This window comes from Cyprinodon tularosa, unplaced genomic scaffold (genome assembly GCF_016077235.1).
Source record: "Cyprinodon tularosa strain WSP-4 unplaced genomic scaffold, ASM1607723v1 ctg205, whole genome shotgun sequence".
In the NCBI taxonomy this organism is placed as follows: domain Eukaryota; kingdom Metazoa; phylum Chordata; class Actinopteri; order Cyprinodontiformes; family Cyprinodontidae; genus Cyprinodon; species Cyprinodon tularosa.
In genome coordinates this window covers 1,201,369-1,214,062 of record NW_024038756.1, presented here as the reverse complement: position 1 = coordinate 1,214,062, position 12,694 = coordinate 1,201,369, and the positions used below count along the sequence as shown (strand labels likewise).

Genomic DNA, 12,694 nt, shown 5'->3' with positions numbered 1-12,694 from the left:
CTTCTATCAGGCCCTTACATATTCAACCATTTTAGGGGAGACCCCACTGAAAGGCGTGGCCTAGTTATTAGGGCATGCGCTTGGAAGTTCTGAGTTCGAGTCCCACTTCCACAGACTGGCACTCTGGGTGCCTGAGCAAAGACCCTTACCCTACCCTGCTCCCTGTGCACCGCACAATGGCAGCCCACTGCTCCCGACGGGGATGGGTTAATGCAGAGAGTTAATTTCGTTGCTCTGCACTTGTGATGGTGTAATGACTATAAAAAAGCTGGGGGGGGCGGGAGTCCCAATCAGCATCTAGGCCTTCTCACACAACCTACAACATTACATATAAGGTGATGCTGGACCTGCTCTGGCCACCATGTTAGCATAAGAATTTCCATTTTGGCTAACCAACACTGAACAATGAACAGATATCATTACACCCTCCTAAATATCATTAAACTCTTTTACATGTACCATTAAACTGTCTTACATGTATTAACACAGTAGTTTACATATACTATTAAACAAAGGGCCGGATTTATCATGATCCAATTTTGCGTGCAGTAATTTGCGCTCGCAAACTGGAATTTTGCGCGAGGGGCTGAACCATGGTTTGCGGGTGATTTAACAAGAGCGATTGCGTAACTGGTGGCAGGTGCAAAACTGTTGGAGACACCCTATTTAAATGATGGTTTTGCGCGTTTTGTTGTTTGCGGCAAAGTAGTTTGTAGTTTGTACAAACTAGTGCATTAAGAAATTTAAATCTTACAGTGACACCCCCACCCCCTCCAAAAAAAAAATTATAGATATATATATATCTATAATTTTTTTTTTTTTTTATATATACGTATTCCCTAAGGTGGTATGTGGCTGAATTTCTACTTCACTGCAGTAAAAAAAAAAAAAAAAGAAAGAAAACAGGTGTTTTGTATTGGCCTGTAGAAAAATGCACATACCAAATGGCTCACAAGAAGTGACTGTGGATGAGATTACTGCGCGTACGTATCCCCGCAGCATTGGCATGTTGCTCCACAGGCGCAGGGGGAGGTCGGGGTTCTCTGGTAGGGCGTTAGGGCGACATGGCATTTAGAACGTCGGACAGCACTTCTGAAAAACGAGATTGGGAGATCCCAGCTCTCGCTGCAACCGTACGCTGCAGCAGAAGCAGCGAGTTTACATGCAAAGTCAATGGTTGACGCACGTATAGGTGCAGCAAAAGGTCCCGCAGCACGTTTTGAGCAGCAGGCGCAGCGCGTCGGGAGCGTTTAAGCATCTGACGAGCCGCCAACGCGCTGCTGCTGCTAGAGATGGAAAAATTGAAGTTTTGCTGCTGGACGCGCCGCATCAACCAATCAGAGAAGCTGATCTGGGAGCTGACAGCGAGACAGACACAGCGCTCTGATGACGTATGATATTAACGCAAATGAAAAAGGCTGGATGGATGAGGAGATGATGAAAGCGTGGCTGAGGCAGGTGTATGTGAGGAGACCAGGTGGTTTTTTCCACGCATCACCATCGCTGCGTGCCCATCTCACAGCCGATGTCGAAAAAAAGGTGAATCAAATGAACGCTGTGCTCGCCGTTATCCCGGGGGTCTGACAAAGGAACTTCAACCGCTCGACATCGGTGTGAAGCGGCCGTTCAAAGTAAGGCTGCGAGCGGCGTGGGAGCGATGGATGACAGACGGAGACCACAGTTTCAGGATAAGAGGAAGGCAGCGCAGGGCAAGTTACGCCACCGTTTGCGGATGGATTGTAGATGCTTGGACTAACGTGTCTGCTGGCACTGTTGTTCGAGCTTTCGCAAAAGCCGGCATTATTTCTGAGGAGCCGCGCTGCACGGAAAGTGACTCTGACAGCGAAGAAGGGGAAATTGGCATGTCTAATTTAGCGCAGCTGTTTAATTCAGAAACAGAGGATGATGACTTTGATGGGTTTGATTAATAATAAAGCACAATCATACTCAGTTTTGCTCCCGCTCTATTTTTCTACCTGAAAACTTAATTCAACAGCAGCCTCTGGGCCTGGTCTCCTGCGGGTTCACCTCGGCGACTGGCAGGTGTTTTTCATCTAAATAATCTAAATCTTGCAGCTATATTTGCTGTGATCAGTGGGAATAAAGTAGTTTTAATATGTTTTTAAGTGAGAAAGTCCTCCTGAAAACATAATAATTGCAGTCAGTTCATCCAGATTATCTATTTCTGTCGGAGGCGCTCAGACCCCCACATACCAGCGGTGCGCCGACAGTAGAAATCCCTTCAACAGCAGCCTCTAGGCTGGGCAGCCTCCGGGTTCACGCGGTGGCTGGCAGGTGTTTTTCATCTAAATAATTTAAACTGCAGGCACCAGGATACCGGTAATAAAAGCAAACATATTCCGTCGGCAGGTTTCAGGATTTTGAGTTAATTTAGGAGTGATCACAGCGCTGTGTCATCTGCGATGTGTCTGTCTCACGGCCAGCTCCCAGGTTTGATTAATACTTTGTAATAAATACATGAATAAAGCACAGTCATACTTTGTTTTGCCCCCGCTGTATTTTTAAATACGCAGTAGAGGTGTTTAAAGGTAGTAGAGGACATGTACCTGTATATAAAAAACGCGCCCTATAGTCCGGTGCGCCTTTTGTGTGTGTTAAATACAGAAATGGGACACATAACTGAGAGTGCGCCTTTTAGCACGGTGCGCCTTATGGTCGTGAAAATACGGTAAATGGATAAGAGGCGCTATTTAGCACGTTTTAAAGACCAAATCTTTTTAGCACGCTTTTGATAGATCAGTTTGTACATTTTTTAGCGTGCGCAGTGAAATAGCTCACGTTTTTTTACACGCAAACCTTTGATAGATCCGGCCCAAAGTCTTTAACATATATCACAAAACACTCTAAATAAAATACACTATAAAGCTGACCATTTTTATCTAAGTAGATGTATTGTGGCAGTTACTTACAAAAGTAGCTGTGACTACCTCTTTTTGGAATTGCGTGTGCCAACAAATAGCAAATTTCATAAAAAGCTTCCAAACATTAGGAAGAAGATTAAAAGCAAATAAAACCCAGCAGTAAAAAGCCAAAATATATGAATCTATACTTTAGATTTGTGATTTTTTATACCAAATGATATTAGATATTCTCTTTTCAAGTGGTGCTCCTGCTGCCTTTCAATATATTATCACTTTTAAAGAACGAGAACCAAAAATAAAATTAAAATGTTGGACCCTTCTGGTTGCACTGAAAGCGAGTAGTTAAAGAATTTGAAAAAAAAAATCTAATTGCAGTATTTATTAAGTGATTAATAAAAACAATTTACAATTCCTCTTTAATAGTTTAAATTAAAATATGCAATTGAGAAACACTTTTCTATGGAAGCTGAGAGCAGTTGTACTAAACATTTTTTTTCTTTGTCTTCTCGATAACAAGATAATTATCTCGTTTTCCGAGAAAACAGTTATTGATTTCTTGAGATAACGAGATGATTAACCTGTACGAGTAATGAATAAGGCTGGCCAAGAGGCCTGGATTTCCATCTATGCCTGTGGTGCCCGTAGTTGTGCAGTCACGGTACCGTGTGTGCGCAATTAATCCGTTTTTTGGTTTCCTTTTTCTTTTCACTCATTGTCAGGTGGTGGTGGATGATTGGATTGCATGGAATACAGAAGAAACAAATGTGACTGTTTTTTTAAAGGAAAAGTCCGGTCATATTCAGAATTCAAACTTCTGAAAGTACTTTAAATATGAAATTATTACATACTGCTCAATAAATGATAAGTGTTTTTAATTAAGAGTAATTTTCATATGAATGCGATTTACTGGAGGCATGCATGGTTGTCAAAGAACACTACTGCCATCTACTGGTTTGTGATCACGTTGCGGTATCGGCTCTTGATCAAGTCCCAGTGCTGTATAGGGTTGCCAACCGTCCCTTGAAAAACTGAATCGTTCAATATTTAGAAATAGAAGTACCTGTCCTGTATTTAGTGGAAAGGGAACACACTTTTTCCCATGTTACTGTGAGAGTAAAACAATAGTCAATAAAAAGCTAATGGAAAATGAAGAACAAGGGCATGTTAGATACAAAATTTACGCTAAACTTGTTCCCGGGCCCTGTTCTACGTTGTGACCAATGAGCTGACAAAATATATGTAACGAGCCAGAATACCCTCATCCCATTGGTCGAGCCAAGTGTTGCTCACGGAGAAGATAGTGGGAGACAACAGAGAAGTATGGGGGATGAATGGAGTAATTTAAATGCTGACGCTGTTTTCGGGGGCGATACACCTTCGCATAGCGATGCTCATTCTCCAAAAAAAAAAAAGGATGCAGAAATATAGGGAAGTCAGCAACAACGAATAAAAAGCACACTGCACACATATATCTGATTCAGTGCAGATTTGAGTCAAATAGTTTAAAAAAAAAGTCATCTCACACACAAAGGGGGGCTAAAAAAAAAAAAACAAATACCAAAATTACCATGCCGGGGGGTAAAGGCAATCGGGTCAGCTGGCACGCACATGGGGTGTCCATTTTTTTTTTTTTTTTAGGGAGTTGGTAATGCTAGTGCTGTATCTGGTGTTTGTGACAACATGTCATCCAAGTCATCTTGAAAACATTTTTCTTCGAAATGTTGCCTACATATTACGTGTTTTTCTGTGGCCAGAAGTTCGATGGCAAATTCTCATCTTCAAGTTGGCAATTCTATGACAAACCCGTCCTTGGAGGATTATGAATTGAAAAGATGAAATAACTAATTGTTTTTTCACTTTTACCCAATGTATTACAACATCCAACTCTCATGCACATGGGCAATGTCAATTTAACTATAGGTCTCGCAAATTTCAATAATGAAGTCATCTCGAAATCTGAAATAATTGTTGTTGAATACAGATGTGTATGATAGTTCCCACTGATTTTGCTTGTCGAGTAGGGAGAATGGCCTTCTGCTTACTGAACCAGGACGTCACTGCCGGAAGATGCCAGGAGTGAGGTGTTACTATATTTGGGAAAAAATGGCTGCCCCCGGACGAAAATTATGAGTTTTATTTGTTTACTGATAAACGTGAAATTCATTAAATCACCGCAATCTTATTTGGTTTAGGTATATATAAAGATCCATTGATCATTCATGCCTGACCAGATTTTTCCTTTAATTAAGATCTCTAATCTAATCAGAAAACACCCTGTGACAGAACACCACCGCAAAGGCACCGGAGGCATACAGTAGGTCTAATCGCTTATGAATCAGGAGTGGAAGCAAATCATCAAACCAACAGCGTCGTCTCGTTACCTAAAAGTTATACACAGTATTATTTAATGAATTACACATAGGTTGCCATAACTTATACTTATAAATCCTCTCCAGCTGTTGTGGTATTGAAGGATATAATCAGTTTTAACACACACAAGATTTCTAATTGTATGATTTAAATGTTTGATTTGAAAGGGCTTTTTGAAAGGGTTGTTTTAAGAAACTACTTGTTTCTTAAAACAGAAAGTTGTAATCGTTTCCCTGCCAGCTCACAGATCAGCTTCTCTGATTGGTTGATGTGGCACATTGAGCATCAAAAGTTTAATTAACACCAGGTTTTGCTGCTTGTGAAATTTTGAACATTTGAGCTAAGTTTCTAGGGGAAAATTAGGGCATACCAAAGCCATACATCCCAAAAACAGGGCGTATGATTTTATGATTTCTTATATTTTTAGGAAAGGGCATACAGTGTATACCCCTGTGCATTAATAGCTAAAAGACTGGCTGTAATTAAGGAGAGAGAGAAATTATTTTATTATAAGATAAACATTTGATTTTTAACATTTTGTGCAGGGTTATTGCATTTTATATTTTTACTGTACAGTTGTTCAAATTTGATCGTCTTGTTCACAAGTGAGGAACGGATGGAGCATGAGATCGATTGATTAATAAGGGCAGTGTAGGCAGTGATGCGGTCGCTGTGAAATGATAAGATCGTGAATACAAGTGCCTGAAATGAGTTTAACTCTTAGGGTGGCTGGGCGAATCCTCCGAGAGCTGGTGTTTAGCTCAGTTACCCGGGAGGAGCTTGGTGTAGAGTAGTTGCTCCTCCATGTCAAAAGGAGCCAGCTGAGGTGGCGCGGGCATCTGTTTTGAATGCCTCCTGGTTGCCTCCCTCTGGAGGAGTTCCAGGCATATCCCATTGGGAAGAGGCCTCGTGGAGGACCCAGGACACCCTAGAAGGACTATGTCTCTGAGCTAGCCTGGTGTCACCTCGGGGTCTCCCCTGGGCAGCTGGAGGAGCTGGTGTGGTTCTGGAAGTATTGGCATCTCTGCTTAGACTGCTGACTATGCAAACCAGCCCCGGATAAAGCAGAAGATGGATGGATGGATGGATGGATGGATGGATGGATGGATGGATGGATGGATGGATGGATGGATGGATGGATGGATGGATGGATGGATGGATGGATGGATGGATTTGATCAAAAAAAATATACAGCTAATATGCTAATTAACTCAATTAATCTGACCAATAAGAATGAAGAACAGAATTATGCTATATGTTAGAGTTTGATGGCACATGTGAGAGATTTTAATGATGTTTGTGTGATACATTGAGATTACAGTGGTGTTTGTGAGAGGATTTCATTGTCTTTCTGATGCTGTGAGGGTTTATTTAGACATTAAGAGAAATTGCAAGTTTGGTCTCATGAGGCCTCTCATAGCAATACTAGGTAGAATCACTCTTTATTGTAGAGTTACCTCCTTTACATTTTGTTTCCTTTGCACAATAGCTTAAGGTCAAGGACTATTGGATGGAGATACTTCAACAAATCTTCAAGTTCTGTCAGAAATTCTTGATTGGATTTAGCTCTGGATCAACACATGAACATGCTTTGATCAAAGAAATTCTATTAAAGCATTGGGTGTATGTTTGGGTCACTGCCCTGATAGGATTCGAACCCCCTGCACAGTCTCAACTCTTTTGGAGCCTCCAAAAGGTTTCCTTCCACTCATTATTACTCTTTATTTAGCTTTTCTACCTTGCAATCAACTATGACAAGTTCCCCTGCCCTTACTGATTAAATAGTATATCTCACAGCATGATTTTGCCACAATAATGTTTCACTGTGAGAACTGTTTCCTCAAGGTCAGATTCAGCGTTAGTTTTCTGCCTCTTGTAGTGTTTTGTGAGAACACTAGAAAAGTCATCATTGGTCTCTGCCATGAATTGTGGAGGAACTGGACCTAGTTGCAAACAGGACCAAGACAGTCTTATGCTGGAAATTATTTTTAGATAACCCTACAAAAAAAACAAAGAACGATTATGGTAGGTAAAAAAGAAAATCTACTGAGAAAACAGCAAGATAGCAATAAACGGCAAAGACAGATAGACAGACAGACTGGCAGGACTAGAAATGGGACAACTGGTAAGGAGTAAAAGAAACTGACTTATAACTGGAGAATATATATTACATCCGAATCAGATATATATGCACTGAGCTGTGTAGGAGAAGAAAAAATTAACACTATTAGAAAAGAGATATGCATCTTTGTCACGTGCCTGGTTACACTAAATGATTCGCCTGAAAAAATCTCACCAATCAGATTGTTGGTATAAAATTCATAGACTTCAAATGTCAACAGTGACGTGATCAAACATGCATCGGCACACTGATTTAACACCTTTGCTGCATGAGCACATGTGAGTCTAAGCCTCAGGTGCCAAAGGCCGTCACTGATGACAGTCTCATCTAACCAGACAACCCTCTTCCTCCTATTTGCTAAGTCCCTCTTTGTGGCTAGGGGCAATCTCTAAATTACAATTTTTTTTATATAAAGTCAGTAAATGAATTCTGTTTAGACTTTTCGGTGTAAAGAGTGTGAATAAATTTGTCTGCCAAACTTCTGAATTTATAATAAACTTTCAAAGCTTGTTGTTAGTATTTTGACAAACATAAACATGCTTTCAGGTGTTTATACTGTCACAAGGCACTTTTAAATTCTTACAGCTTTTAGAGTGCATATGTTACTGTTATCCTCCTTGCTTATTTGGTTCTTTACAACAGAGTTGGATTTATGCAGTGGATTGTTTCCTTTACAATAGCTGAACCTTCCTTCTGCAAAACTTCCATATATAATCCATGCACAGCGCTGACTAAAGCTGGAGGTGGAAGATTGTATGCTGCAAGTTGGTGATATATCTTACCTGTTTTTTCTTCCACTGGGATTCTATATTTCAATGGAGCCTTAACTGTTTACATTTTAAACCCATACCTTTACAATAATATAAAGAATGTTTTTCTCTCATACTTATTTGTCTGTTGAAGTACAAGGTAAATGGTGATAAGTCCTGATAAAACTAACCCATTACATAGACTACAGGTATGCCAGAGGTTCATATTTCTCCTATCTTACTACCCATCATTGGCTTTAACCCTGAATAGAATTTTAAATTTTCATAAATAACCAAGCTTCATCTCATATCGGAGATATATTATTTTCCTAATAGAGCACTCCGCTCTCCATCTGCAGGTTTACTGGTGGTTTCTAGAATTTCTCAAAGTACAATGGGGTACAATGGGAGGCAGATCTTTTAGTTATCAGGCTCCTCTCCTGTGGAACAAACTACCAGTTTTAGTTCCTGAAGCAGGCATCCTGTTTATTTTTAAAGTAAGGCTTTGATCAAACTTAGAGGTGGCTCAGGTTACACTGCTATAGGCTTAGACAGCTAGAGGAGATTGTGACCACTTTACTCCATTCTGCTTCATTCTATCCCTCTTCAATTCTGCAGTATTTGTTACTTCAACCCCTAACTGTATGTGCTCTCTTTCATCCCTTTGACTTGTAAACTGGCTCAGAGCTCATTTTCCCAAAAGTTTCTTTTCTAGACAGCGACACCTGAGGAGCTAGTTCACACTTACCTTTTCTAACATAGAAAGTATTTATGTATCAGTGCTCCTATGTTCATTTTGAAAGACTGAATCCTCAGTCTGCCTAAACAGAAGGCTGCTTACACTAAGCCTGGTTCTGGTGAAGGTTTTTCTTTCTGTTAAAATGACTTTTTTCTCTCTACTGTCGATGTATGCATGCTCTGTGGTAGGGATTGCTATACAATGACAAAATGTAAGCAAATATCTACTATTAATATCTACTATAATCCAAAGACTTTATGTAATCAGCTGGATTCCCTCAGATAGACAACTCTTTACTAATCTGACTATGACTTGATTGATCTGTCTGTAAAGGGCCTTGTGATGACATGTGATGTGAATTTAGGCTATATAAATAAAATTAAGTGAGTTGAAAATGAATCAATGGCTTTGTTGATTTGTAGAGGTTTGTTTATGCTTGAAAATATGGCAATGTTATTTCGACCAGTTCCCAAGAAAGGTTAAAAAATCTGGAAAAACTAACATTACACAAAACCCATGGCTGAATCCATGATACTTTATTACATTATTAATATTGTAGAGGTGTTATACAGAGAAATAAAAATAATGAAATAGGATGCTATTTTTCTCTTTCCATTAATAAATCTAATTTCAGTGCAAGGATTTATAAATTGAGCGCTGTCTCTATGTATGGGCCTTCTTCACATTCCCCTTGAATGTTTTAAAATGACAGTGCATTTCCCTAAAGAAGCTGAACTTGACCCACTTGGATAAAAAGTTTGCCTCCTCTAAATCTTGCCTGGATTAAGGGGCTGTGCAGGAAGAAATGGTGGAATGAGACGTAAAAGCACTATGAGGTGAGACGGAGTTTGCAGTATATGCAATGAGTAGGAGTGGAAATTCATGGTGCATTTTTTTGTGTGTGTGTGTGAAGTGAATAGGTAAAGCTTAGGGACATAGGTTTCGTGCTCCAGCTGCACCCCCACCCCTCAGGGAGTGATAGATTGTAGGGTGTAGCAGAACGGAGAAACGCTGGATGATTGAGAGGAGGCAGAACGATTTAGCGAGCGTTATCACAAAAGAGGAGAAATGTTTGACCTCCCGCTGTGTGTAAGATTGTCTTATATTGATGGCTTCATCGTGAAGAGTCTTCTCAGGTGTTTTATCTCCTCTTACGCTGTATGTTGTTTCAAAGATAAATCTATTTCTCTGGATCATCTACTCTCCAGCCCTTTAATTGGCGTTCACTCTGCAAAAGCAATCCACAGGTGTTTCTTGAGACTGGCTTAATTTAATCGTTCACTTTCCCTGGGAAAGTAGTAAACACACACAGATTGGAGACGAGCTGAAAGTTACCTCACTTTATTATTATTCTTACTGGCCCCAGCCCACCGTGCGGCAAAGCAACTCAAACCGTTTTGTTGCCATGCTGCCAGAAAGGATTTTACTTTGATAGGTGACGCTTTCAATAAATCTAGTATTTCTTTTCATTGTGAAACAGAGAGACGAGAAAGATGTGAAGAGGGGGAAAAAAGCGAGAGACTGACCCATCTGTGTATGCAGGAGTTGATGATTAAATCTCTCTAGTGATGTAGCTCTGCGTGATGAACTCAGGAGGCCTACAATTGTATCTGTATGCCACATGTGAGGAAGCATAAAATACCTCCATAGGGGCCTCTTTGAAGAGCCCTTCTAGTTGCATCGAACCAGGAAACTGTGATGGAGATAGGTTTTTTTTTGTTTTTTTTTTTACATATGCATGACCTCACTGCAGGATGACCACCTAAGTAGATAAAAGTAAAATTCCACCAGTTGTTGCCTGGAATACATATTCAGTGAGTGAATACCTTGCATAAGTTCTCCATAGTCTGATTTTCTGTGGTTTCTAGCTGATTGTTACACATATCAATACTTCCCTTCCTTCCTCTCTTTTTCTTTGTCTTTTTCAGAGTCCACTGTGTTCTTTCCTGAACCGATTCACTCAGTTGAGGAAGACGTAGGGGAGCTTTTCATCCCTGTGCACCGCAGTGGAGACATAAGCGATGAACTGATGGTGGTCTGCTCCACACAGCAGGGTAGGATTCCACTTCACTATTTTCCTTATATCCCTCCTTGTTGAGATGGATGAAATGTTGGGACAACCTTTAAACCATGATTAATCATTTTAAAGATTTATTTTTGATAATTGGAACTTGTAAAAATTAAAACTAATAAAAAATCATAAAATATGTTGTTTTTTTAATATATGAATATTATTATTACTATTAATCAGGCACAGACACTCTGCAGAAGGAAAGGCAAACCACAAAAGGCCACGTTGAAGAAACCAGCTGTGCAGGGGTCTACTTACATACTATACCTTACACATTTCAACACCAATACGTAGGTCACTTTGGTTGTAGAAAAGTCTTCCAATAAAATGCTGGCATCCAGTTGTTTGTTGTTATTTTTTCCCCCTGTATTTCTGTTTTTTGTTTTATACTTATATTTAATAGTAAACAAAGTGCTTTGCTTGTTCCTATAATGTATTTACCATAACAAGGCCAAGTATCTGTAGGTGTGACATTGCTGTGTGTGCAATAACTAAACACGGAAAAGCCATGGATATATATTATTATATGATAGGTGTGAAAAGAAATGGGAAATGTCCAAGATCAAGTATGAAAAGAACAAACAAATATTGAATGTCAGGATGGAAAAGAAATAATTAATGTTGGACGTCAATTTGAAAATGTCTACCGAAGCTAAGGCTGCAAGAATCATTTAGATTTGCTGATGGATGCATCGCTATACGACCATAGTTATAGCAATGCTGTCCTTATATTCTAAGGTGAAGTGACCAATGTATTCACTATATTAAATAATATTCTTTATTGTTCGAGTAGCAAAGAATGCTGGTAGATAGCTCCTAGCAATACTTATGTGTGCTGATCTCTGCCCCATACCAAAATTATTTTCAGGCTTTAAAAAGATTCAGTAAGCACTATACAGATGAATGCTTATATGTTGATTTATTTGAAGGAGAATATATGTGTTTTTGTGTTCATCTTATGCTCATAGTACAAGACCCTTTAACAGAGTTTTTCTTAGAGTAGATAAATGGAATGTAAAGAAAGGAGACATTGTGTTAGAACAAAGCTGATTATGCAATAGGGGCAACTACCACCTAGATTAACAGAATGAACTCCTAAAAATGTTGTTCTTTATGTAATGAAACCCATATGTTAAATATGTTTTAATTTATTTTAAGCTAAACTGCATATATAATAGGGGTGGAATGGTTCACAAAATCCACGGTTCGGTTCATGGTTTCGTGGTCACAGTTTTCGGTTTGGTTCGGTATATGTTAATTGTTACACCGAAATCCCATAAAAATTAATGAAATTGATGAAAAAATCCCCCAAAATTAATGAATTGTAATTATTTTTAATGATCCGCAGAAACCTTGGATAATTTGCGCATGTTTTGCTGCTTTGAATTTAATCATCTCGCATGCCCTCTAAGATCTCCAAGGAACTCAGAGGGGAGCGGACGGGAGCCACAGTGGAGGCTGTAGGCTTTGCTTTGTGCAGGCGGTCTGGTGCACAGCGGGGCGGAGCGGAGCAGAGCGCTGACGGCGTATGTGGGATTTCGGGGTTAGCATGACATGTTGGTCATGTTGCTGTTAGCATAAACAAAACGTGTTGCACAATGCTTGCACACTGTTGCACTTTTATCCACAACTTTCTTTCTGCCGTCATCGTAGGTCACTCTAAATGCAAAGTGGTCCCATACAGCAGACCTATAAAGTGCTGCTGGCGCGTCTTCCAACTCCTGTTCTTTCCCACTCGCCATACCCACACAATTCTCCACA

The 12,694-nt window shown here is 39.8% G+C and overlaps 1 protein-coding gene across 1 annotated transcript in view; it reads left to right on the top strand.

The window, feature by feature from the left end:
- The window catches only part of LOC119783474 (FRAS1-related extracellular matrix protein 2-like), a 120,351-nt gene that overhangs the window by 68,548 nt on the left and 39,109 nt on the right, over nt 1-12,694 (top strand). Inside the window, exon 5 of the mRNA XM_038285032.1 lies at nt 10,791-10,916. Coding sequence (XP_038140960.1) covers nt 10,791-10,916 — 126 coding nt within the window. The remainder of the gene's footprint in view (nt 1-10,790; nt 10,917-12,694) is intronic.